At 41.6% G+C, this 27,587-nt stretch overlaps 1 protein-coding gene across 2 annotated transcripts in view; it reads left to right on the top strand.

Annotated features, from left to right (window-relative positions):
* Nucleotides 1-21,356, top strand: part of LSS (lanosterol synthase) — a 35,110-nt gene extending 13,754 nt beyond the window's left edge. For both annotated transcript variants that reach the window (XM_083374738.1, XM_083374739.1), the window contains exons 8-22: nucleotides 1,704-1,812; nucleotides 2,742-2,860; nucleotides 4,678-4,775; nucleotides 5,814-5,841; nucleotides 7,036-7,092; nucleotides 7,838-7,909; nucleotides 8,490-8,540; nucleotides 9,875-10,024; nucleotides 11,751-11,847; nucleotides 12,109-12,214; nucleotides 12,381-12,446; nucleotides 12,769-12,849; nucleotides 13,019-13,189; nucleotides 14,306-14,384; nucleotides 19,808-21,356. In XM_083374738.1, the coding sequence (XP_083230864.1) occupies nucleotides 1,704-1,812; nucleotides 2,742-2,860; nucleotides 4,678-4,775; nucleotides 5,814-5,841; nucleotides 7,036-7,092; nucleotides 7,838-7,909; nucleotides 8,490-8,540; nucleotides 9,875-10,024; nucleotides 11,751-11,847; nucleotides 12,109-12,214; nucleotides 12,381-12,446; nucleotides 12,769-12,849; nucleotides 13,019-13,189; nucleotides 14,306-14,384; nucleotides 19,808-20,020 (1,497 nt within the window). In that variant the 3' untranslated portion in view covers nucleotides 20,021-21,356. The remainder of the gene's footprint in view (nucleotides 1-1,703; nucleotides 1,813-2,741; nucleotides 2,861-4,677; nucleotides 4,776-5,813; nucleotides 5,842-7,035; nucleotides 7,093-7,837; nucleotides 7,910-8,489; nucleotides 8,541-9,874; nucleotides 10,025-11,750; nucleotides 11,848-12,108; nucleotides 12,215-12,380; nucleotides 12,447-12,768; nucleotides 12,850-13,018; nucleotides 13,190-14,305; nucleotides 14,385-19,807) is intronic.
* Nucleotides 21,357-27,587: the final 6,231 nt, after the last annotated feature.

Genomic DNA, 27,587 nt, shown 5'->3' with positions numbered 1-27,587 from the left:
CCAGGTTTTAAGGCTTTCCTGGAAGGCCAGGAATGTGGGGCCAACCTTACCTTCAATGGAAGAATATTCCAGAGGTTGGGGGCCACAGCAGAAAAGGCTCTTCTCTTAGACCCTGCCAAAGAAATTATTTGGCAGATGGGATCCAAAAAAGGCTCTTCTGCTGGAGTGAGTGGGGCAGAGTGCAGAGAAGAGCAACAAAGATGATTAGGGGACTGGAGGCTAAAACATAGAAAGAACAGTTGGTGGAACTGGGTATGTCTAGTTTAATGAAGAGAAGGACGAGGGGCGACATGATGGCAGTGTTCCAATATCTCAGGGGCTGCCACAAAGAAGAGGGACTCAAGCTATTCTCCAAAGCACCTGAAGGGAGGACAAGAAGAACGGATGGAAACTAATCAAGGAGAGAAGCAACCCAGTACTAAGGAGAAATTTCCTGACAGTTAGAACAATTAATCAGTGGAACAACCTGCCTCCAGAAGTTGTGAATGCTCCAATATTGGAAGTTTTTAAAAAGAGACTGGACAGCCATTTGTCTGAAACGGTATAGGCCACGGGTCGGCAACGGGCAGTGGTGCGCGCGCACCTCTCCAAATGGAGAGTGGCACCACCCGTTCCGAGAGGTGCGCGCACACCTTTCCAAAGGGCGGAGGTGCACGCGCACCTCTCCAAGCCACCGCCGTCCCGTCCGGAGACCTGCCGCGTTCGTTAAACATGGACGAACGCGGCAGCTGTGCAAATGGGATGGCGGCTTGGGAGAGGTGCATGCGCACTCGCCAAACCGCCGCCATCCCGTCCAGAGACCAGCAGCGTTCGTCAAACATTGACGAACACGGCAGCTGTGCAAACGGGATGGCGGAGGTTTGGACAGTGCGCACGCACCTCTCCAAGCCGTCCTGTCCCGTCCGGAGACCTGCCGCGTTCGTCAAACATTGACGAACACGGCAGCTGTGCAAACGGGATGGCGGCGGTTTGGAGAGTGCGCACGCACCTCTCCAAGCCGTCCCGTCCGGAGACCTGCCGCGTTCGTCAAACATTGACGAACACGGCAGCTGTGCAAATGGGATGGCGGCGGTTTGGAGAGTGCGCGCACACTCTCCAAACCTCCGCCATCCCGTTTGCACAGCTGCCGCGTTCGTCAATGTTTGACGAACGCGGCAGGTCTCCGGATGAGACGGCGCGCACCTCTCCAAAGGGGAGACCCGTCGCCGCGCAGGTGCCTCCCATTTTGCGCATGCGCAAAATGTTTTTGCGCATGCGCGTGAGTGGACACACGCGCGCGCACTTTTTGCGGCTCCCACTTTTTTGTTTGTGTGATGGAACCGGTTCTGAGTGGCTCTTTTCCTTTTTCCGGTTGCTGACCCCTGGTATAGGCTTTCCTGCCTGAGCAGGGGGTTGGACTAGAAGATCTCTAAGGTCCCTTCCAACTCTGTTATTCTGTTATTGGCTAACAATATAACATTTCAGAGAAATGATTGTCCAATCTGTCTTGGGACACAATGTTAAATAAATAACCGGCAGGCACAATTGTTTTTTTTTTCTGGTCTCATGATGATAAACTAAGGTGGAATCTGCCTGAAGGCATTCTGGAGGTCAGTGCTTCTTGGCATGTTCCTTAAGGAACAATTTTGCCTGTTCAAAACCCACTGAGATTTCTTGTGGATTTTCAAATGCTAATTCTTTATCCTTCTGGGCTTTTTTTGTAGGAACTCTATGTAGAAGACTATGACAGTATTGACTGGCCAGCACAAAAAAATAATATTGCTTCTGGGGATTTATACACACCACATAGCTGGCTACTGAAAGTGATCCACGGTATGTGAACCTGCCTCTTGCTGAAGGGGCCCCCTCCTTTGTTCTTGCCGGATTCCGTTTCACTGCAGAATAAAAATGCTGTCAAGGAAACATCTCTGTAATTCGAAAAGGGTCCATCAGAATATAAGAAAGATAAGCCTAACAGTTGTTTTTCCTAACATTTCATTGTATCTAATGGTTCCCCCAAATAAGTGATAGTAACAGATAAGTTATTCTCCTACTTGACAGCACCTCCCTAGTCACTCGCATACCCTCGCACAACCTCCCCCATCTGGCATCAGCTACCCCAAGCCCCACTGCACTTGCACCACGCCTTCCTGATCACCTGTGCACTCCCTCGCTCACCTGCATACTCCCTCACTCTCTCCCCCCCCCACCTGGCAGCAGCCACTTATCTACCTGCTGTCTGCCTTGTGAGCACCTTGGACTTGCAGCTTTCTGCTGGCTTCCCCACTGATCTTGATTATTGGAAGTTGGCAGGAAGTTGCAAGGAAGTGCTTGCTTAAAAATCCTTGTTTAATAACCACAACAGGGACTTGCTGTTGCTAAGTGATGCAGTCATGTGACTTAGGCTTTATGATCACGTTGTGTAGCGATATAAATTTCACTCCCGATTGCCATCATTACCAGAAGACTACCTGTAAATTTAACAGGGAATGGCAAAGCTATAAGCCAAAGCCTTATAGCTTTGGGGTGGGGGGGTGGGGAATGAAGATTAAGAAAGGTGTAAAAACTAGGCATTATTTGCCTGGAGCAATACGTTAAATGGGAATTAGAAATCTGTATGTTTCCCAGTTGCAATTTGAATTACGATGGAAGGGTGTGTTGGATTTGCAAATAGATTGAATAACAGTTTTTGTTGTACTTGCTTCCGATTTTTCAGGAGGTAAACTGAGTCTTCCATAGGTCTGTTTCTGTTTCTATTCCAGCAATAGCCAATATCTATGAGCAATTCCACAGCAAAAAATTGAGACAGCGAGCTGTGGAGGAGTTATATGATCACATCAAGGCTGATGACCAATTTACCAAGTTCATCAGCATTGGCCCTGTAAGTTGTTTTTAATCATCATTTAACTCAATAGCTCTGTACTGTATCATGAATTGCTCTGCAGAAAATCAGAGACACCGTAGTTTGTGGAATCCTTGGTGCTCTCTGAGCTCGGTATTTTCTGTTTGCAACCAAGTTTCATTACTCAGCAAGCATCATCATCAGTGCTGGTGAGTGTGGGGTTTTCTCCCTGTTTCTACTGTATATAGCAGCTTACATTGCCAGTATTGGTGGGGCTGTGGTTTTCTCCTTGGTTATTCCTTGATTAGGATATTGTTTTCTTCTGATAAGAATGTACAGAACCAGATATCTGCTATCTTGCACAAGCACTAGCCCTGGCCAGAACAGAGGAGTTTTTAGAAAGTACCCGGAATTCTCATCAACTTTTCTTGAAAACATTTTTCCTAGTGTATTATGCTTTGCAATCAGGCTGATGGTACATATCCCATTAGAAAGAGGAGGAGGGAGAGGAGAACATTTGTCTCCTCCACATCATGAAGTATAATATTATAAAGTCTATGCCTAGCCACTAAACCTAAGTATTAATCCTTACCTAGACCTGGTTTTAATTATCCAGCTGACTATTGTGGAAGAAGAAAGTTCCCTAATTTTAAGTAGTAAATTCATAGCTGTTGGTTAGGTTGTTTTATAAATGTAATTTAACTTTGTCTTAATCATTATTTCTATCTATATATGTGGCTATATCTAGATGTCTAGATATATATTTACAGAGCACTCTACTTGTTTATAGACTGTAATAAACTGAAAGTGAAAGAGAAATTGATGTAGTATCTGCTGCTGGGATCAGGTTGCACTTGCCTCTAATTCTCAGATCTCTTGAGAAGACTCATTGCTCTTGACAGTCAATTGTTGTGTTCGCCTCCCACAGAAATAGCAGCCTCCTGCAGCTCTAGGCACAGTTTGGAGGCTATGAGTGTGTCTTAAGGGGAATGTTTTGTTTCTTTCTCCTGCAAATGTGGAGGAGCAATTTGGACTCTCAAAAAATGAACACATCATTTCTGAACATTCCGGCTACCCAACCATCTCATCTAATCCAGTAATCTTTTTCTGTCTCTAATATTTTCTGCAGCCACCCCGGTCTGCCTTCTAGGCATAGCAATAATTAAGAGAAATGTTGATTTTGGGGAGGAAACCTCTCTGTGATGAGTGGTGGGAAACACTGTACTAATGGCCAGCCTACAGTGGGGTAAGGGATGGTGTTGGTTACTACTCAGTGTGTGCTGTTGCTGTGGAAAGAATTGGCATGGAAAGAGATGCATAGGATGCTTTAAGGGAGATGAGACATTCAAGTGAATTGAACATCCTTTACACCAGAAAGGCATGATGGTGTTTGGACATCAGCCTGAATGGGCGGCTTGAAGGTGTCAACTGTATTTCTGGTTTCTTACAGCCCTGAAGAAAGGAAATGCATCAGTTGGCATTGTGCATTTTTCATCAAATGGGAATATTCCATGTTTAGAAATTTCATCCACTTCTAAATAAAACGAATGAAATGGGGTTTTTTGTAAATAAAAAACTAGAATGCATTTGTTGAGATTCCATGTTTCAAGGTACTTTTCTGTAATATTTTTGTCCTTCAGAGTTAAACTCAGTGCTACGTTGAACACATCCTTTTGATTTTATGAAAAAGATTGTACTTTGAAATATTTCTCATCCATGTCTGTACTTAAACAGAAGATACTGGTTTTCTTAGGAGTTTTTGAAGAGCTACATTTGTGAAGAAGCACAGCTGTTACTCTCAGATGACTTTAGACTTTAGGAGGAAAATAATAGTTGTTCTTTCTTTGCCTTTGTAGATATCTAAAACAATTAACATGCTAGTGCGCTGGCATGTGGAAGGAGAGAAGTCTCCTGCATTCCAGGGACATGTTTCCAGAATCTCTGACTATCTCTGGTAAGGCTTTGTTGAAATCCAAACCTGTCCAGCAAACTTTGTCAGTCTGGAATCTTCCTGATGTGTTGGACTATAGAATTAGCCATTCTGGTTAGGTATCTTGGGAGTTTACTTTGCAAAGTGTGAATTCTAGTCTAGTGCAACACAGCTAAAAGATGCCATGTTATGAACGCTGTTATGTAGTTTGAAAGTGCAACATGACTCTCTTAAATACTTCCACTGCCTAATATCCTTTAGGAGATACCATACTTTACTCAAAATACATTCAGAAAGTAATTCCTGAATAGAGATGGATTATCTAAGGTTATACAAGCAGTCCTCGACTTACAACCATTTGTTTAGTGACCAAAGTTACAACGGCACTGAAAAAAGTGACCTACAACCAGTCCTCACACTTATAACCATCATAACATCCCCATAGTCACATGATTAAAATTTGGGCCCTTGACAGCTGGCACGCATTTATGATGGTTACATCATCCCAGGGTTCCATGATTGCCATTTGTGACCTTCCCAGCCAGTTTCCAAAAAGCAAAGTCAATGGAGGAAGCTGGATTCACTTAAGGATCTCATGATTCACTTAACAACTGCAGTGATTTGCTTAACATCCGTGGCAAAAAGTTCGTAAAATCTGGCATGACTCACCTAACAACCATGTTGCTTGGCAACGGAAATTCTGGTTTCAACTGTGGTTGTAAGTCAAGGGCTATCTGTATCGTAGGAGAGAGATATCTCTTGAAGTACAGGTAGAAAATCTCACATGTTGTGGCCCACCCATGTAGGAGATCACTGCAGAGTTTGAGCAAAAGGTCAGTAAGTAGGTAAAGGTGAGAGATCTAGGCCAAGTCTGCTTCCTTCCTCACATCCAGTCCTTAGTTCAGCCATTGTCTCTTATTCACAAGGCCTGTCCAGGAATGGCTAGAGGCCCAGTGTTCATGCTACCCATGGCAGTGGACTCGCTGTTTATGGTAGGGAAACTTACAGACCTCTGTTTGTGCTTTGCCATGCCTCTCATGCTGACTTTTTCTTTTCTTGCAGGCTAGGTCTGGATGGCATGAAGATGCAGGTAATAATTCCTGGCATATTTTTATTTTGCTGAGGTCTGAACCCATCTCACAGGGTAGTGACTGCTGCAGTGTCTGCCAAGAGCTCTGCTTAAAATTAGCAGTAACAATAGTAATTTATTAAACTTACATGTCATCCTATCAATTTTTCATAGCAATGAAAACTTACAATAAAATCAATAAAAAACAAAAAGCTAAAAGTTGGCAAGCATGATGAAATGAAGGTGTCTCCCATGTCAAAGACCTGAGTGAAAAGCCATGTCTTCCTAGCTCTTTCAAATAATAGCGGAGTGCGGGCCATTTGGATCTTGGGGGAACCTGTTCCCAGAGGGCAGGTTCTACCACTGGGAAGATCTACTTCTAGGGTTCCAATAGATGCCATTGTTTAATCCAAGGAACCCAAAGTGTGCAAATCCTGCAGGAAGAAATCTGCCAGGTAGATGCTACGAGAGACAGGCAGTCCCTGAAGCAAGCAAGCCCTATGCCATGTATGTTTTATATGTAACAGCAGCTTAAATCACAGCTGGAAACAAACAACAAGTGCAGTTTGTGAAACAGAAGTTTTAGATGGGCATACTGAGGCATGTCTGTCGCTGCCTGTAGGTTGTTACATTCTGGACTTGTTGAAGCTTCCAGGTGGTCTTCAAATAGAGCCCCATTTAGAGTGCATTGAGTAGTCAAGCCAGGATGTGACTAGGCATGAGTGACTGTCTAAAAATCATTTCCAAAGAGAAAGTTGGGATCAGGGATTTGGAGAACTGTTTCTCTTCTTCTGATTGATCTTCTGACAAATTCCTACCACACCTCAGCCTCACTCCTCTCTCCACCCGGGCCATTAAATGTGAAAAAACAAGAGTGATAAAGCAAGTTATGAGAGCAGGAGTGACACACATTTTTTTCTTGCTCCATGTGTGGAAAGGAGTACATTTAGAAAGCAATTCCTAAGTAGCAAAGGATTATCAAAGGTTATATTGCAAGAGAGAGAGATTGTCTTGAAGAGTACATTAAGGTTCCAAGTAGAAGGCTGTTTGTGCTAGAGGAAGGGTTCCTGGAAGAATATCCCTTAGCATACTGTACTCTGGGAAGGAATTGGAATTGAAATTGATTGCTTGTAGTCTGCTGGCTGAAACAGTATGCATGCTGAATATTTCAGAATGCAACCAAAAAGCATCATTTCAAACTATCTTCTCTTTTAGGGTACCAATGGATCACAGGTTTGGGATACAGCATTTGCTGTTCAAGCTTTTCTGGAGGTAACAGCCTTTTTTTACAGGTTTTTCTTGTTAACTTTGGTGTACTTTGTGGAGAAGTTAACTAGCTGCACTTTCCTGTATCATAATTTAAACAAGAATCCTGCCCCAAAGCTGCTCTTTCAGTTTCATGTTGCAATTGTGAGAGAAAAATGAAAGAAATGAAACTGCATCACCTTCTACTCAGGGTGCTGATAGCCTTATTCTGGCTTCTTTTCCTTCCTTATTTTATTTATATTTTTAAACTGGATATAATTAATATTTATTTATTTTATTTTAATCCCATTTATATCCCGCCCTTCTCCAAAGACTCAGGGCGGCTTACAATTTAAGCACAAACCAATGTGCTTAGCAATAGCCTTCATTCTATGTATATGCCTGCTTATTAGGGCTTTCGCCCCCCCAAGCGGCATTATTACAAAGTCAGCTTAATTGCCCCCAACAATCTGGGTCCTCATTTTACCTACCTCGGAAGGATGGAAGGCTGAGTCAACCTTGAGCCTGGTGGGATGCGAACCTGCACTAATTGCAGGCAGCTAGTGTTACTTGAGGCATTAGCCCACTGCTCCACCAAGGCTCTTTATAATTATGTTGGCTGTGATTTGTAGTGACTGTACATAGTAGTCTAGCCATAAATCCTGAACATAAATTAATGGTAATAAAATATTAAAGAAAAAATTGCAGAAGTTGATCGGAATCTAAAGTGATCTCCTTGCTTTACTTCAAGTTAAACTCTTTTATTTAAAAGGCTGGTGCCCAGGAGAACCCTGAATTTGACAGCTGTCTGATACATGCACATCAGCACTTCAGAATCGCACAGGTAAAATGTCACATTCTAGTCTTGATTATACTTGAAGGATTCTTTCCCAGCGAGCTTCAAGCTATATACTGCAGACATTGTGTCTAGTTGCACATTTGATTAAAAAGAATTAATCACATCAGAGAACAAACTAACCATATCTGATAGTCCCATCAACAACATTTGCCTATCCGAGATCCTTAGAAAGTAGACGATAAGTGGATAAAAAATTCTTCTTGAAAATGAAAACCCTGAATCTAGAAATAGTACTGTGGAGAAAGCAAATGATACCTCCCATCCTTTCTGATTTTTATTATTATATCCTGCCTTTATTACTTTTGTAAACAGCTCAAGTTTTCCCCCACAACAACTACCCTGTAAAGTGGGCTGGGCTAAGAGAGAGTGACTGGCCCCAAAATTACCCAGCTGACTTTCATGCTTATGGTGGGACTAGAACTCACCGTCTCCAGGTTCCTAGTCTACCATCTTAACCACTACACCAAACTGGTTCTCTCTTCTCAACCCCATAGCTAGAACTAAGTAGCTTTCTTGTGGTTTATTCCTGCAAGATGTGTTCATTATAATTTTCTATCTCCTCCAGATTCCAGATAATCCACCTAATTATGAAAAGTACTACCGTCAGATGAACAAGGTATGATTATACAAGGTGACAGAAAGTGGAAACAAGATCTTAAATTAGCTGTGAAAGCTTCTTTGTACCCTAGAACAGAACAGCTAGGGTGAATAAAAAGGCTGAAACGAGCAAAGTAGGTTTGTAATTGTTGAGTAGATTTTGTGGTTTGTTTGAAGAAGTTTTCTGCATTCCTGCTTCTATGCTGAATGATCTAACAGTGTAAAACATCAGGGACAGTCACACTGTAGGATTGTGCATGAGATTGTTCAGTGAAAGGCTGTAGCCACTGAGGCATATTTTAGCATTTCCCTTTTTTCTAGATGTGGCAGAATTGTTCTCTTTTCCCCAGTAGGCAAAATATGGTGGCATTGGAATTGATTGTAATGATAAGTTATTGACTCTCATTCACTCAAAGCATTTAAAGCAAAGCTATCGGATCCATGCTGCAAAAATCTGCATCATCACTATAAAAGCAGAGTTTCATTGCTGCCATCTTCTATATACAGGTTAACAAATATCTAGACTTCAGCTATACATGTTAAACAGAGGCAGATAGAGTATCTTGCCTGGTAATTTTTACCTCAAGGAAGGAATTGGAGATTTCCAGTATTTTCATGACCTTGTTGCTAATGTCTGAGTGCTAGAGCAATGTGTTTAAATCAACATTTGTGGCCATGCAGGTAATTTATATGCATACATAGCCCTTTGGGGGTAAACAGTGCTATGCAAAGTGCTGAAAGAGAGAAAGAAAGAGTAAGCCAGAGAAATTAGAAGATAAGAATAAGAAATAAAGGAAAAATAGTTGAGCCTAGATTACAGCAACACCACCATTCACTTTTTCATCCTTGTAAGTCATCCTTGATTCCATGTTTTGACACTGCTGCATAGATGCCTTGTGTAATTTACTATTTTTCCTTTTTACAATCTCGTCAACTCCATCCAGACATACAATAACTTTTTAGTTGTTCTCTTTCTCTCAGCTCATTGACTTTTTCTTTATAATCTCAATGTACATCTTTTGTGCTGACTATTTTGCATTCAATTAATACTCATTTAAGCATACATTCTTGATTTTGTCTCTTTTTGTTTTATGACACATATTTCTCAAGGTTATTTTTCCCACCTCATTCAACTTATTCATTCCTCCTAATAGTTTACATATTAATCAGTAGCTTTTTACAAGTATTTGCTTGTCTTTGATTTTCACCATATTTCATAAACTTTAGTTAACCAGGATATGTAATTCATTTTTTTCTTCTTGATGACTGTTGCTATTTTAGTTTGCAAATTTGTTTTCTTTTGTGTTCTGTGCTTCAAACCAAACTAAACCACTATTGTCTAATAACCAATAGGGTGGATATCCGTTCAGTACTCGCGACTGTGGCTGGATCGTTGCTGACTGTACTGCAGAAGGTCTGAAGTCTGTGATACTGTTACAGGAAAAGTGCCCATTCATCAAGGAACACATCCCACCCAGTCGTCTCTTTGATGCTGTAAATGTGGTGAGCACAGAAAAGTAAATTTCTTCCTGTGAATCCATCTCCCCCAGCTATCTTCATCTTGGCCATGCTTTGCAGAGCAACCAAAAGGGCAAAGATACTAAGGAGATAGCTTGTGTTGGGGAGGAGTTAAAGCAGAGGCAGTTCATGCAGGGCAGAGAAGTGTGAAGTCCTTGCCTAATGACCATTGCTAAATGGCATGGTCCTATAATGTTTTGCTTAATGACTGCTTTGCTTAGTGACAGAAATTCCAGTTCCAATTAGGGTCATAACCCGAGGACTACATGTAGAGATTTTCAAACAAGAAGTAGAACTATGTATATGCTCTCTCTTAACTGTATTTTTAGGCTGCCTTGATCAATTATGACTTTAGGTGGTACATAACAAAGCAATAATAGCCAAATAAGAGCAACAATACAAGGTGTGCTCACAAACTAGATGTAAAGCTATACTGGACTTAATCCTTACAACCAGAGAAGAAGTGATAGTGGGAATCGAAATTATCGGAACCTTGGGTGAAAGTGATCACGTCATACTGAAATTTAATATAATGCAAACACTAGGAATAGAAAACGATCCAACCAATGTCCTAAACTTAAAAAGAGCCTACTTTAACAAACTCAAGAGAGAACCTAGGAAAAATCCCATCGATGAAAATCCTAAAGGGGAAAAAAAACACAGGAAGCATGGGAAACCCTGAAAAATGTGATCATAAAAGCCCAGACCAGCACAATACCACTGAAAAAGAAAAACAAGAAATCCAAAAAGAAACCAGCATGGTTTCACAAAGATCTCTCTAACAAACTAAAAGATAAAAAGGACAAATACAAAAAATGAAAAGAGGGGCACATAAAGCCGATTATCAGCAGAAAGCCAGAATATGTAAAGATGAAGTCAGGAAAGCAAAGGCTCAGAACAAGCAGACTTGCAACAGAAATCAAGGGCAATAAAAAAAAGTTCCAACATAGTAACAACAAGAAAAAAAAATCAAGGAAACTGTAGGCCCACTAAAGAGAGAAGATGGCAAGGAAATTAAGGCAACAGGGAGAAAGCAGAGCTGCTTAACTCATACTTTCCGTCAGTCTTCACACAAAAAGAAACTATAGCCCAAAACACACACAAAAAAAACATTGCAAGAAATATTAGAACCAAAAATTAAAATAAGCAAGAAAATGGTGAGGGAATACCTATCCAACCTTGATGAATATAAATCACCGGGACCCGACAGACTACAACCCACAGTTCTGAAAGAGCTGGCAGACATTATCTCAGAACCATTGCACCATATCTTTCAAAAGTCCTGGAGCACAATGGTTGGAAACTGATCAAAGAGAGAAGCAACATGGAATTAAGGAGAAACTTTCTGACAGCGAGGACAATCAACCAGTGGAACAGCTTACATTCAGAAATCATGGGTGCTCCATCACTAGAAGTTTTTAAAAAGAGACTGGACAGTCACTTGTCTTGAGACAGTATAGGTTCTGCTTGAGCAGAGGGCTGAACTAGAAGACCTCCCAGGTCCCTTCCAGCTCTATTCTATTCTAAACAATAAGTTTAGACTGAATTCATACCTTGTGATACACAGGGAAATAAGGGCTGAATATACATCCAGATGGAATGATGGCTCCATTAGAGAAGATTTTCAAGGCAGATAACTTCTGAAACTTTTTTAGCTTCTTGAAGATTCCTCTTTGGCCAAGTCAGATTGTTCTTTGTCCTCTCTCTTTAGTTGCTGAACATGCAAAATGCTGACGGTGGCTTTTCAACCTATGAAACCATGCGCGGGGGCTGGTTGCTGGAGCTATTGAATCCTTCAGAGGTATTTGGTAAGGATAAAGACTTGTATGGCTTCTTTATTTTCTCTAGAGGGTCTTCAGTTCCCCTTCTGGACAATTGATGTCAGTCTGTGCTACTGTTTATTCTGGCCAAGGGGATTGTTGCCTTTGTAGAATAAAAAGCTTTCTTGACCTTTTCGTGGCTTCACCATCTAAAATATGTCTCAGAATTTCACTGGAAGAAAGAAAAGTATATCCTGCATCCAACATCCAGACCACTCTGTGCTGACCTACTTGTTGTGTGGTGTTTAGGTGATATCATGGTTGACTATACCTATGTGGAATGCACCTCAGCTGTGATGCAGGCACTGAAGCACTTCCACAAGTTCTTCCCGGAACACAGAACCCTGGAAGTCAGGTAAAGAACCTTCCTTCTGAGAAAGTCTGCTAGAGGACAAACTGCAGAATCGGGGCAGGGGAGGAAACATCATTAAGGGGAGAGAAAATTTTGATTGCTTAGGAGGGAGAGAATGGAGAGTGGATATGTTGAAATGATTTCCCATTGTGTTTTCCTTTTTACTTAGAGAGATACTGGAAAAGGGCTTGAGGTATTGTCAGAAAAAGCAGAGAGCTGATGGCTCCTGGGAAGGGTGAGTATCTTCTGAATAAATGCAGGTTGACAGTTTTAGGGCTGTCCACTTCAGACATTTCTTTGGATAGGAAAATGTCTCAGCGCAGATATTGAGGTCCCTGGTTTGCTTCACAGATCCTGTTTTCTCACTTGCTGGGTTGCATTTGGTGGCCCTTTGTCATTGTAGCAGAAGGATACACACTGTGGACTTGGAAGATCGACCCCTGCCTCTGGCAGGCACATATCTCTCTGTGTGTGTGTGTGAGTGTGTGTGTGTCCCTCCCTCCCCCCCTCTCTCTCTCTCTCTGTGAATTTGCTGACTGATTTCTTCTCCTTTTCAGAAGCTGGGGTGTGTGCTTCACTTATGGCACATGGTTTGGATTGGAAGCACATGCTTGTATGCAGCAGACCTACTGTGGAGGGTGAGTCACCCCCCTTCTCCTTTCGTTTCTGCTGGATGGGAGGAAAAATTGGCAGTGTAAGAAATTTCTCAGGAGCAACGTAGGGTAAAATCTTTTGGCCTTGCTCTTCCAATCCCTCCTTTGGCAAGAGCGGCCCTGAATTTCCATCCTTCCACCTTTCCTCTCCTAGAGTGGCCTGTCAGGCAGTGTCCCGGGCTTGTGAGTTCTTGGTCTCCAAGCAGATGGAGGATGGTGGTTGGGGAGAGGACTTTGAGTCTTGTGAACAACGCAGATATGTCCAGAGCACCACGTCGCAGATCCACAACACCTGTTGGGCTCTCTTGGGACTTATGGCTGTCCGGTAAGAGCTTGCAGGACCCCTGGCCTCCGGCTTCCCGTTTCTGGTCACCGGTGGCCTCTGTTCTAATCATGAGTCAGGTAGCAGCAATTATTTTGATACTCCAATTATCTGGCAGCTGGGGATGGACAGAGTTCCCTTCCAGGTCCACGCAACAACTTCCAGTATAGGTATTGTAACTGATTGTGCAAAATAGTATTTTTTTTAATTTTAATTCCATTTATATCCCGCCCTTCTCCGAAGACTCAGGGCGGCTTACAAGCTTAGCAGTAGCCTTCATTCTATGTATATGCCTGCTTATTAGGGCTTTCACACACACCCCCAAGCAGCATTATTACAAAGTCAGCTTATTGCCCCCAACAATCTGGGTCCTCATTTTACCTACCTCGGAAGGATGGAAGGCTGAGTCAACCTTGAGCCTGGTGGGATGCGAACCTGCACTAATTGCAGGCAGCTGGTGTTACTTAAGGAGGCATTAGCCCACTGCTCCACCAAGGCTCTGTATCCTTAGGACGTCTCCTGAAACAGCATTTTCTCCATAGTCTCACATCCACAGTCCATTTTCTATAATTCCACATAAAGTGTGCTGAGCTGGGAATAGAATCTGAAGGGGAATGGGAATCTGAAAACCTATTAGACACACAAGAGCATTCAGCAATGCCCTCAGCCACCTTTCTAGTTGTTTGCTGTGAACTGGGTAACAAATCACAGGCCTCTAATGGAAATTTTCATAAGAGATTGGCCTGGATTTTTGTGGTTGGGATACTGCAACACACAGAAAGAGCTTTTCTGAACATAGATGATTCCTCTGCTACCTTTTCTTTCTCTAAATTTAACTGCAAGTTAAGTTCCCTGAACCTGCCTGTAGCAGCTTTCTAGGGAGCAGGAGGAGGAGGAGAAGCGGAGGAGGAGGATGATTTCCCTCCTGCCTTTATATGGTGCACTCAAGGCAATGCACATTATGCTCCAACCTCCTCTGCTTGCCCTCTGCGGGGTGAATTAGATTGGGAAAGAGTGACCGGCCCAGAGTCATCTAGCCGGCTTTTGTGATTAAGGGAGGACTAGAACTCACTGGCTCCATTTCTGTTCAGCCTCAGATTGGTTCATTTTGCTTTGCAGGTACCCAGATGTCCGAGTTCTGGAAAAGGGAATTAAATTGTTGATTGAGAAACAGCTGCCTAATGGGGACTGGCCTCAGGTAAAATGTTTCTTCAGTTCACCTGCCTTTGCTTATGAGTATCATGCCTCAATTACTTAGCCCTTATAAACCTTCCTGGGTTGCATGCAAATTTTTCAGCATCAAAGGAGTTCCTTTGCTGTTGCTGTGTAGGATCTACTGATAAGTTCTTATTTGTCTTCTGCATAGCCCCATCCTGGTTAGGTGGCATGCTCTTTCTCACTGTTAGGCTGCTCACAAGGAACCGTCATGCCAGCAGTTATTAATGCTTAAAAGGTCTAGTTCTCAGAGTCCTCTTGTCCCAGAAAGCCCAGGCCCTTTTACCTGGAACGCAGACCCAATGAACCACAGCAGACAGGTGGGAAAGGAATAAGACTTCTGTTGCCCAGAAGTAAGTTCCAAAATGACCATATCCCTGCTTTCAGTGGCTTCCCTTTTACACAAGTCTGAAAAGCATACATTGCCATGAACCAGTCACAGAAACACACATCACTGTGAACCAATCATTAAAAGTAACATCATGCACACTAATGGACCCAAATAACATGTTGTTTGTTAAGTACGGTACTTATGATTGTAAAACTAGAAATTCGTGGTACATATTAACTTCTCAATCCAGATCCAATACTACACCATCCAGTACTCTTCTTCTCTTCTTCCAATGATATACATTTTTCCACACTAGGCAAATACAATTCTTATTGCTGTTAATACATAAACTGAATATCAACATCTTTATCACATTTTTCTAATATTATACATAATATCAATAGTGTCAGTTTAAAATATCTTTTCTAACCAAAACATATCTCAATTGTATTTGTACTTAAAATCCATTTATTCAGTCAATATCCTGTTTTCCTGCTTTTTTAAATTTTGATTTCCCATCAATGTTCAAAGCGTCTCTATCACTTATAGTTTTCTCATAATAAATTATATTTGGGTAACCAAAAGCTTCTCTTATTCAGACCCTCTTGGCATTTTCCTTCTCATACCAAAATATATTATTCTGGTTACAAATCCTATCTTTCTAGTTTTATTTCTAACAATTATCTATTCTCTTAGCCATTTTCAAACATCTATTTAATAGTATAATATCCCATCTAATGAGTCAAATCTCTATTTTCTTCAGGCTTACTCTAGCTTTCTTCCTTTGCCAACTAACTTTTCAAGTCAATGCATTTGAATCATCAAGTAGTTCTTCCTCTATTTTTTTTTATTGAAAAGTTTTAAAATACAATTTTCCTTTAAAAAAACCCCCTTCCCCCTCCCTCCTCCCCCCCTACCTCCCCCCCTCCCTCCCTCCCTCCTCCCCCCTCCTGCCTCCCCCCCTCCCCCCCTCCCCCCCCGACTTCCCAGAGCTGAATACAAGGTATATATATAAAAGGAAAAAAAAGAAAGGCAAACATAAGCAACCATGTACTAACAACTATAAATTCTAAAATCCACCACTCTCTAGCTTATATAGGATAAAACAAACCTTGGCAATATTAAATATATATAAAAAACTAAAATAAAAAAGAAACACTTTCTAGCTTATATAGAATAAAACAAACCTTAATAATATTAAATATACATTAAAAACAAGAAAAAAAACCCCAAAATAGAAAGAGAAAAAAAACAGAAAAAAAGGAAAAAAGAGTTATTCAAATACTATATAATACTTCTCAACCTATACTTGTCCTAAATAGACTCCATCCATTTTGTCCATTCCATGATATAACGTTCTTACAAATAATCTTTCAAATTAACCAAAATCTTCGCCACCTCAACCAAATCAGAAAACTTTAAAGTCCACTCTTCTGTAATCGGCCGTTCCTCTTCCAGCACATCTATAATTATTCCAAACAATAAAAAAGATTGCGAACAAAACTTTTAACCTCCATTTGGAAATCTTCTATATATTCCACCAAACTTTAATCCAAAAAAAACTCACCCTTTCCACAAAACCACCACATATAAAAAATATATTGCGTCTACACCCAAATCTTTTCCCACCTCCCATACTTGACTATGAATACGTCGTAGAAATTCCATAGACTTCTGCAAATCCTGCTATTTTCTCTTCTTAGATCGTTTTGCAGCAGCACGCGTCACCCTCTGTTCTATAGAATCATCCGACGAAGTTGTATCTTGATCTCCTCCAACACCGTTGTCTTCTATCTGACCACCTTCGACCTCTTGATGCACTCCTTCTCCAGATCCCTTTCCAGCTTCCAGAAGTGTTAATGGCGTTGCATTTAAAACATTATTATAGAAATCACGCGCTTGCATCACAGTAACCAGACGGTACCTTTTACCTTCGTGCGTCACCATCAACCCAGCTGGGATCTCCCATCTAAACCTTATATCTCGTTGCTTGAGCTCTTGCACAAGAAATGTAAAATCCTTCCTTCTCCTTAAAATCTTTGGAGGAATTTCTTTTAAGACCAAAACTTCTTGATTAGCAATCACAACTTTAGTATCATAAGCAGCTCGTATAACTTCATCTCTAGTTTCCCTTTTTGCAAAATATACCACCACATCTCTAGGCAACTTTCTCTGTCTAGCAATCCATGAATTCACACGAAACACTTTATCCATGCCTCCTTTTATTTCAGATGCTGGCTGTTTCAACACTACTTCAAAAGCCTCAGAAACCAGCTGCTTTAGATCTTCCTTGGTATTCTCCTTTAAGCCTCTAACTCTAATGGCAAACTGCATCTGGTAATATTGAGCAAGACTCAGTTCCTTTTCCACTTTATCTTCATTCTCCAATACTTTTGCTTCTAATATAGCATTCTTTTGAGTCAAATCTTCTAGCTTTTCCTCCAATTCTTCCACACAGCGAGCCACTTTACACACTGAAGACAAGATGTCTGCCTTCATCACTCTGAACTTCTGTTCCATCCTCTCCTCCATTCTCTCCTCCAATTTCTCCAATTTCTCCTCCATCTGTACAAATCTATCATTAATTGATTCCAAAATTACCTGGGTGTGTTTTTCAAGAGCATCTTGTAAGTCCTTTGATGTCAATACATCAGGAGGATGCAGCGCCTGCAGTAATGATTGTTGCACAGGAGAAGTTCCAGCACTCCGAAGAGTTTTAGGGGGTGGTTTAGCCGCCATCTTTTACCAAATGTGACGCACTTTCACTTCAGATTTATAATCCAAAAAAGTCCATCAAGCTGGAGAGTAAAATATAATAATCCTCTTCGCCTTTTCCTCTTGTATCGCTCTGCCTGCTCCTTTAATCCATAGTCATTCCTTCAGGCAGGGGTGGTCGCAGACGCCTGGCTCTGCTCCAAGAAATCAGGAGCAGAGGCGCCGGCCAGCTGGGAGCAGCCCAGGCTACGGGGGAGTTCAATCCTTCAGCCGCCCAAGCCATAAGCTCAGGCGGCCCTGGAGAACTCTACCCCTACCTGGGAGCTCGCCCCCTCCTCTTCTCCCGAGGAGGGGGCTTCAAATTCGCCCGAACAGCTGATCGGCGCTGTTTCGGGCGAAAAAACAACAGCTGAGCCGCGGGCAGCCCGGGAAGGCTGTCTCCGTCGCCGCGGAGCCACCGGAAGTCCGTTCTTCCTCTATTTTTGTGTATATTGTTTGGAATAAGAAAGACAATTTGATTAAAGTATTTTTGGAAGAGCGCTCAGCCCATTTATATTCATTAAACAGTCTCCCTCCTTCTCCAATTTTCCACAATTCTCCTAACAGATTTATCTTACATTTGATCAGCTCTTCTTCCTTATCCTCAAATGTATTCTGAGATCTTGATGTAAGATATTTTTTCCATTTCCAGTATTATCGCTATGCCTTCTAATTCTTCATTTATTTGAGTCTGTCTGTTGATTCCTTCCTTTAGGTCCTCCATCCTTGGATTTGCTTCCTCTAATTTTCCTTCTGTTTTCTGGGTTACTAGTTCCTTATTTGTAGTCATTTTCTGAATTTGTAGGTTTAGATTAGAAAATTGTTCTTTTATCTCCTTTGCATTATTTTTAGTCTCATCATGAGCTAAGGCAATTATCTCTTTTATTGATTTCAACATAGAATTTCTTTCTGAGATTCATCAACATTTTCTTATTGGGAGTTTTGAAGACAAGTGGTTTTTTTTTAATCATTTAAGGCTAAGTATGAAACATCCATTTTGTTTTTGTATGTGGTCTTTATAGTCCAATCTATTTAGGGATTTTAAAAGTTTCAGTCAATTGTCATGTGAACTTCAAATTATTCAGCCAGCCTATCAGTCCATCCTTAAGCCTCCCCTAAACAAATATAAGCAATATAAGTTTTTCTGTCCAATGAAAAACATATTCTTTCTGTCCAGAGACAAAAAAGCAATTAAAAGTTGTTGATCAATCAAAGGTTTATAATCCCAAGTATTCCACCATCTCAATCAGTAATGCATGTTTCTTTTATAGGGAAAAAGTTCCACAACACAGCTCTAAAAGTCAGTTAGTATTTATATTTGTAATCCAGGCAGGCCAGTTTCAAAATAGTTTATCGTCTCTGCCACATAGATAAGAAGTCCAAGAGTTTTTTCCCCTTTTCCCAGCTGCAGTCTTCAAAAGTGAGTTTCCAAGGACAACAAAAGTCTTATCTGACTCTGGGCTTCAAACCAAATTTCCTTTAAGCATAATAAATTGTAGTGCCGTGGTTTGCCACTAGATGTCATTGACGCCGCCTTCCAGCTTTTTAAATCCAAACTTATATTGAAAGCTTTTCAAGTCTCTTTTCTAAAAAAGTCTCAATATCACTTTTAGTCCCCAAATTTCAAAGCTATATATCTGTACTGATTCCAAATTAATCTTGTAATTTTCTCTGTTTTCCCTCTAGCAATTAGTTCACTGCTCTTCTTTTCCTGAGGGAATGGGGCAAAAATTCCTCTTCCCTCTCTCATCGGGGAGGATTCTTTTCTTTGGACAGGTTTTTCCAGGAAAAAGTCTTAAAGTCATAAAGAGAGCATAAAGTCTCACCCAGTTTCATCCACGTTGCTCAAAAGCTGCTTGTTAGTACTTATTTTCTTTGGTTGTCAGCAGCTTCTGACTGGCCACACGAATGTAGCCAGTCTTTCCCCTGCCGGTTTGGAGGGCTTCCTCAAATCAAACATAGGGGGGCCCGCCCCTCCGAGATCAACAAGGGTTCCGTCCTTCTTTGTCGCCTCTCCGGGGTGACTTTCGATCCTTTTTAGGGTCCCCAGCGGGGTGAAATTAAATTCAGAAGACGGAGCCCCGTCTTCCTGCGCCCATCACTCCACGACACCTAACCGGAAGTCTCTAGACGTTTTATTCTTTTGATATACAAGGCAAGTCAACTTGTCAGAAGTTTTCTAATATATGTGTGGTCATGTATGTTAGGTGGCAGGTGACTCACATGTTTTATTTTCCTTTCCTGCAGGATGTTTTGTGCTATGTAATGCACAAGAAAGATGAGAGGGAAGCTTTACATTGTATTTCTTATTTTGCTTACAGGAAAATATTGCAGGTGTGTTTAACAAGACTTGTGCTATCAATTATAACTCCTATCGAAATGTCTTCCCCATCTGGACCCTGGGGCGCTTTTCTTCCCTATATCCTGCCAGCCCCCTTTCAGGCAAATGCTCAACAAAGGCAATAAGAAATGGAGGGGAAGAACTGGCTGCAGAAATGACCAATGGACATAGCTTAGCATTTGCTGCTTCGTAAATGTGGGGCTTATAACCAACCTTGAAGGAATGCGCTGCCTGTCTGTCTGAGGTTCTTTCTGAAGCACTCACTTGAGTCAAGGGACTCTTTTCCAACGAACCAATGAAGATGGAAGTCAGTGAAGCCCTGCTGCTGCCCTGCTGATTGTTGCTCCTTATAAGGTGTCCCTAAATTCTGCTACTTTGGGGAAAGTCAACTGCATTTGGAAAAAAAGCCCTAATCTGGCAAAGGCAAACACATCTGAGGAAGAAATGAAAATTTGAAGGCTTGTGGAATTTTGCTCTTCTGACTGCTTGAAGCTCCTCTTTCTTAAGTGGAAATAGGAGGAAAAATATTAGCCACCTTTATTCTGTCCAGTCATTTATATGCCCTATTTGACAAAACAGAAATGGGAAGAAAAAGTGCTAACTTTTATCTCACAAAGAGTCAGAGGGTATAACTTGCTATTTCTAAAATTGTTATTTTCCACACCCTGTTGACATAATTAGAATATAAAATCAGGGCTGGAAGTCACAAAAGTGCTTTTTCAAGAAGCAACTGGACTTCCTTGTTTATCTTTGAAGACATTTCACTTCTCATCCAAGAAGCTTCTTCAGTTCTGTTCACCATTTTGGGCAAAGATGCACTGAAATATCTCCATACACACATATTACACCAAGGAGGAGGAGTTTTTTTTCCTTTTTCTTGAGGATCTTCAGAATGTCTTCTTATGCTAAAATGAAGCATTTTAAACAAATTTTCATTTTCTTCAATTATTAAATTGTACAATTGGAGATAAAAATGCTACATATGTCTAGATTTTAGGATTTCTTCAATCAAAAGAGCATCCTTTACTAAGATTTTTTCCTTTCTTTCTTTTAATATTTCTTAAGATAGCCCTACTTCCTTTTGCTACTTTATCTATTTATCTATATTTTATCCCTGTCCACTATTTGTCTCCCCCTTGAAGAATTGGTTTTATTAAGATCCTTATTAAATAGTTTTAAATTCCTCTTGATCTCTGCTTTTTAAATGCTTTTTAATGTCTTTCGTATGTACTGTATGATCCAAGTTTTCTGACTTTTCATTCATCATAGGTTTGCTTTAATAAATAATGTTTTAAAAAACATTTGTAATCTTTGATGTGCTTAGTTTTGGTTTTCAAGCTTTCCTCAATTCTCTGGGCTCATTATCAAAAAGGTCATATTTGCATACAGAGAGGGGCTTACCATGTTTTGCTATGCACAGTGAAATTTTAAAACTGGCAGCTGTCAGATGATTGGTTCTGTATAGATAGTTGGAAAAACTAAGATGCTGGGAATGATAGCTCCTCGATTTCCCTTCAATAAACTCTTTCCTTTCATTATCACCAAGTTGGGCTACATTTTATGGTTGGTTTCAAAGTGCCGTCTGACACTTGATGTGTGACACACAACACTTTCGTTGCATAGGACACATAATGTTTTACCACCGTGTTCAATCACTCCAAATGACTGTATCCAGGCCTCTTGGAATGATCTTCCACTGTCTGTTTTGGATTTTTTGCTGTTGTCATTTTTGGGTGAGTATATAAGACTTGAGTCTAAAAAAACACAAAATTAAAAAAATATGAAGAAACCAATACAAATCTATCTCAAAATAACTAAAAATATTAGTTAACACTAAAGAAATGAATATTCCCTGAATCAACAATCTAGGAGGGGGGAATTAAACAATGAAAGCAGTGTCCTGGATTTTACAGGTGTTGGAAAAGTACTCCTTCATTTTAACAGATACTGAAAATAGCAGAGAAATCTGTAGCGGAACGCCTGTATTAGCCGATGCAACTGATATAAAATCTGAACAAAGAATGGTCAATGAAGCATTCTTGGTTGTCTATTTTATCTTTCCTAAAAAGCTGTAACCAACTTCCCCACCTAACTTTGTAAATCCTGTGGGTCCCAGGCCATTCCACATACCTGCAAGAAAGCAGCTGCAATCCGGGTGCTGTAACAGGGCTTTTCCAGTCACCTACCAAGGTGTCAAAAACTTGATGTAAACTTGATGACCCCAAAAAAGGAAAAAAAGTGATAAAGTACGGTAGTCCTCATCTTACAACAGTTCACTTAATGATGGTTTGAAGTGACAATGGCACTTTAAAAAGTGACTTAAGACCATTTTTCACACTGCTGCATGCACACCCATCTCTTGCTGCTGCCTCGAGGCTGGGCAGCCGGTGAGTGAATGCTGCCTCGTTGGGCCTGCTGAGCACAGCAGCCAGCTGAGGCAGCTTCAGACAACCAGGCCACCCCACAAACACCATTGCCACTGCCCCATGAGGCTGGGCAGCTGAGTGAGTGTGAATGCTGCCTCGTTGGGCCTGCTGAGCATAGCAGCCAGATGAGGCAGCTTCAGACAACCAGGCCACCCCACACACACCATTGGCACCGCCGCCTTGCAGGAGCATGAGGCAAGGCGAGGTAAGACAGCCCCCCCGCCGCCCTTACAGCTGCAATTGCACGAGGCGTAGGAAGGCCGAAGCAGCCCCCCTGCCCTCCCCTGCAGCTCCCCCCCCCAGCTGTGTGATTCCTAACCAGCAGCCATGTCCCTCGCCTCACTGAACCGTCTCCCTTCTATACGTGTCCTGCAAGGCTCTCCTCCCCCTGCCCATCAGGCCGCCCGACGAGCAGGAAGAAGCAAGGCAAAGTCCCATTCACAGCTACCTCGTCTGGATACCCTGAGAGGCCGGCCACGTTGGTAGGTAGCTCCGTGGTCCCATTGGGATGGGAGGACGTGGGAGGGAGGCTGCAACTGGCCCCGGCCCCTGCTGGCAACTTCTGGGCCTCTGGAGGGCCTGTGGCAGCAGCAGCAGCAGCCGTTCTGGAGGCCCGAAGGCCAGTAGGGAGGGGCAGGACCCATGGAGGGCCTGCAGTGGCCTGTGGCAACAGCCATTCCAGAGGCCTGAAGGCCGGTAGGAAGGGGGCGGGATCGCACGAGGGAGGCCTAGGAAGGCCAAGGCAAGACCCCCACTCCCACCATTGAAGGCAAGCACCCCCGCCCCTGCCCCCGCCACTACTCCCGCTGCTGAAACCTACCTCTGTCGGCTGGCTCACTCACTTGGTCGCTTGTCCGCTGTCCGCTCATCCTCTCTCTTGCACTTTCTGCTGCAAATGCTGTGTCCTCCAAAATTTCCTGCTTTATACTCTCTCTGCACATGCGCAGTGAGCACAAAGAGCTGCACATGCACAGAGAGCACAAAGAGCTGCGCATGCATGAAGAGGAAGAAGGGAGAAGTGACCCAGCAATGGCTCGCGTGCCATCAGGGACAGCTTGCATGGCACCTGTGGCACACATGCCATAGGTTCGCCATCCCTGGTATAGGATTTCCAGCGAAGGCATTGAGATGGATCCAGCTAAAAGTGGTTCTAGAATGGCAGCCCCCATGAACCTGTAAGCAAGTCCAGAGTTTTTGGGGATTTGTAAACTTCTATTGGTAGTTTATCCCCTCCTTTGCTGAGATTGCTCTGCCAATTACTGAACTGTTAAAAACAGGGAAAAACGGGGGGAAGCCACGATCCTGCCAGCCACTGCCATGGTCCATTGAATGCTAGACTGCTTTTGAGAATTTAAAGATACTTTTGCAGCAGAACCCATTCTCAAACATCCCAATCCTGAAAAACAATTCATCATCCAAGCTGATGCCAGCGATGTGGCTGTAGGAGCCATTCTCTTACAAAAGAACAAGAATGGAGCCCTGTGCCTACACCTCTAAAAAATTAACAGACACTGAACAGAGGTGGGCGGTCTGTGAAAAAGAGGCTTTTGTGGTAAGGTGGGCTCTGCTTACATGGCATCATTTCCTTGAAGGGAGCAATTTACTGTTTGAAGTATAGAGTGATCACAAAAATCTAGAGGCATTGAAACCCCCCCCCCTAAGTTATCTCCTAAACAAGTTTGCTGGCTGCAGTATTGTAACCATTTCACCTTCACACTAAAATACATCCTGGGAGGAAAAACATTTCCTAGCTGACGCCCTATCCAGGTTGCCTCAATCCAAAAGCCGACAAGAGGAGATTGTGAACTCCATTATTCCTCAACCGGAGTTGATCACTCAAGTAACAATAGAGGGCAATACAGGCAAAATCAACTGAACATGATAGCCCATTAGCGAAGAGGCTAAAAACCGATTCCTGGTTCCTGACAAAACCATACTGGCTTGGAAGGGGTCGAAACTGTATCTACCAGAAACCCTAAGAGTTCAGGGCCTCCAACGCAGCCACAATAGCAAACAAGCAGGCCACTTTAGCCACTTAAAAACTTTACATTTAATTCAATGTCAGTTTTGGTGGCCAGGGTTAAAGAAAGATGTTGAGAATTATGTGAAAAGCTGTGCAACTTATGCAACAATGAAAAAACTTCCAGGTAAGCCCCCTGGACTATTGCAGCGAGTCGCAGACCCTTCCCAACCCTGGGAAGAAATTGCCATGGATTTTATTGTGGAATCACCACAAAGTAGGGGAAATACGGTAATATGGACTGCGATTGACTTTTTTCTAAGCAAGCTCATTTCATTGCCTGCACCAGTCTTCCTTCTGCAAAGAAACTAGCAAGAATGTTTCTCAAGCATATCTATTGGCACCATGGAGCTCTAAAGCGGATTATTTCAGATAGGGGGGGGGGTGCAGTTCACTGCCAAGTTCTGGAAAGACTTCTGAAACTTATTGGGTCTATGCAGGGACTGTCATCAGCTGTTCATCCATCTACTAATGGAGCTGCTGAAAAAGCTAACTCTATGGTAGAACAATATATTAGATGCTATGTTGATTACCAACAAACAACATGGGCTGACCTCCTCCCCTTTGCCGAGGTGGCTTACAATAACACAGTACAAAGCAGCACTGGACTCACTTGCTCCTTTTAAAATAGCTACTGGTAGGGGATTTATTCCCATGCCTGAACTTCCAAAGACCCTCCTGTTTCTCAAACTTTAGATCAAAGGGTGACTTCTTGGAAAACCATTTGGGACAATGCTTAGTGGCTCTAACAAAAGCCTCAAAAATATACAAAGAGCAGGCAGATAAGAGAACGGCCCCACAGAGGCTATTTCATGTGGGTGAAAAAGTTTACCTCTCTACAAAATATTTAAGACACAAACTGCCTAGTGAAAAATTGGGACCAAAATTCCTTGGACCTTTCCGCATAGTGCGGATCATAAACCCAGTCACCGTGGAACTAAAGCTCCCTCCCCTTTTAGGGGAATTTCACCCGGTGTTCCACTGCAGTCTATTGAAGCCATACAGAGAGTCCTTACTGAGACCTCCTCCAAAGCAGGCACCTGGTCCCCTTGTAGTGGAAGGAGTAACTCATTATGAAATACAATGAATCCTTGATTCTAGGTTGTATAAGGGAAGGTTACAGTATCTAGGGCAGGTGAAAGGTTACCCACTATCAGAGGCCACCTGGGTAAAAAGTGCTGATGTAAAAGCTGATAGATTAATATGTAAATTTTATGATAAAGATCCAAATAACTCTAGGGATGATATATGATTCTAATTTCTTTTCTACCTACAGGATTTCTCTCTTCTTTAGGGGATCCGACTATCAACTTTCAAACGATTCTGTCTGCAGCCATCTTTACATTGTTTTCGGTTGCCACAGCAATGGGAGGGGGGATATGTATTCTTCTAGTTTAGCCATAACAATAACTTTCCTGTGGGAACCAAGGTCAAGCTATATGAGTTTTGGTGGGCTGGAGCTTCCGTTAGAAAGCCCGCCAAGGTAGTTAATTGGGGATTGTTATTTATAACATATTATGGGGTGGGAAGTTCAACTTATTACTTTGTATCTTGGGGGGAGGGAACTTTCAGTCTTGGTTTCACCTTTGTTCATGCTGATACTTTGTAGCCATTAAAAGTATTCTTTGAGGAAAACAATTGCCTCAGAGTTCTTATTTCTACTGGTCTCATCTATTGGAACCATGACATTTGGATTCCTTTTTTTCACCTTCATTTTTTTAAAGGGGATGCTTATTTTTCCTGAGTTATATGGGGTTCTCCAATAGATTAGCATACATACATATACATACATACATACATACATACATACAGTACATACATACATACATACATAGCACAGAATGGAATTTGAAGTCACAGACAGAAAAGTAGTCTTTTAACTTACAATAGGCAATTCAGGTTCTGCATATTACAGAATTGGGGCGGGGGAGGAATCTGCTTGAAAATAGAAAATAAACAACTTCCCACCAAGATGGCCATGCTCAAGAAGGGATGCGTAAAGGGTTTTTCCCTGGGCTGTAGCTCTTCAACTACTAACTGAAGGGACTGGCATTCCTTCAGTTTTTATGACCCACCTGGCTCAGGGAGAGTCTACAAATTACCTTTCAAGAGCCTCTGATACAGTTGAGGTCTGCAAGCAACTTCAGGAGCTGCACTTGGAAGCTGCTGCATGCCAAATGCTGGGGGGAAGGGGCTGCAATCTGTTCGTCGTTGAAGAAGCCGCTGTTTTGAAATTTATCTTTCAAATGTACAGTAAGCTGTGCCTTTCATTTCTTAATTACCTTTAAGGACTATTAAGCTTTACTAAGTTAAGTTAGGAAAGACTTTTTTTAGTCATAGCGTGCTACATCTTTTTGAAGAACTGCACCATTTTGCAGATTTCTTTAGAGTTAAACAACAAGGAAGGCAAGCCAAAATAAAGAAGTGTGGAGCAAAGAAAGAAAAGAAAAGCTGATGGAGAAACATAAAGACTGAAAGCTGTGGTTTTAGTTTATTATTGTATTAAATTGTAGCTTGGTCTGCTTTGCTGTGGGTGGCTAAAACTTTCTGACTTTTATGATTCCTGAACTCCTAGCAATTCCTAAGTGACTTATAAAATAAAGCTATTCTTTGACCAAAGAGAGAGTGAAGGTGGAAGAGCTATTATTAGAGATATTCTCTAAATAAAATCCATCAGTTTGTTGACCAGCTGTGTACTCCAAGGATGATAAAAAAACCCCTCAAACTACTTTAGGGATGCAAACATGTAGAAAGTTACCAAATTACTGAGGCAACTTTACAAGTTGCTGAAAATGCAGACGAATTAACTACAATTTTGGAATATAAACCCGACACCAACTTTTATTATGATGGTTTAAACATAAATCTCTCAACACAACTGAAAGAAGAGCTTCAAGAAAATCTGCAACTAAAAAGACAAGTTTAGGACTTTTTCTTTAAGGACATTAACAAGGTCAAAAATGCTTGATAAAAAGGGAGGCTTATAACTACTTGATACACTTTCCAGAGGAAAAAAAAGATTTTACTCCATGAACACAAGCTGGAAGGAGTGATTTAAACTTAATGTGTTAATGGGATCCAGGATGGATTTTTACTTGTTTGATAATTGTAACTGAAAGTCTTAATCCAAAATTTGAAAATATAATTTATATATATATAAATATATAATTTATATATATATAATGCTTACATAACTCTTGAAGTATGCAAAATGTTATTGAAAATGTATTTAAGAGTATCTGTGTTAAGTTAAAGAAAATGTAATAGTTTAAAGAAAATTTTTGAGTTTTAAAAAGGATGTTTATAAAAGAAAA

Source organism: Vipera ursinii, assembly GCF_947247035.1.
Source record: "Vipera ursinii genome assembly, chromosome: 1".
In the NCBI taxonomy this organism is placed as follows: Eukaryota; Metazoa; Chordata; class Lepidosauria; order Squamata; family Viperidae; genus Vipera; species Vipera ursinii.
Note: the sequence above shows the minus strand (reverse complement) of the source record. Positions and strands in the feature narration are given on the sequence as shown.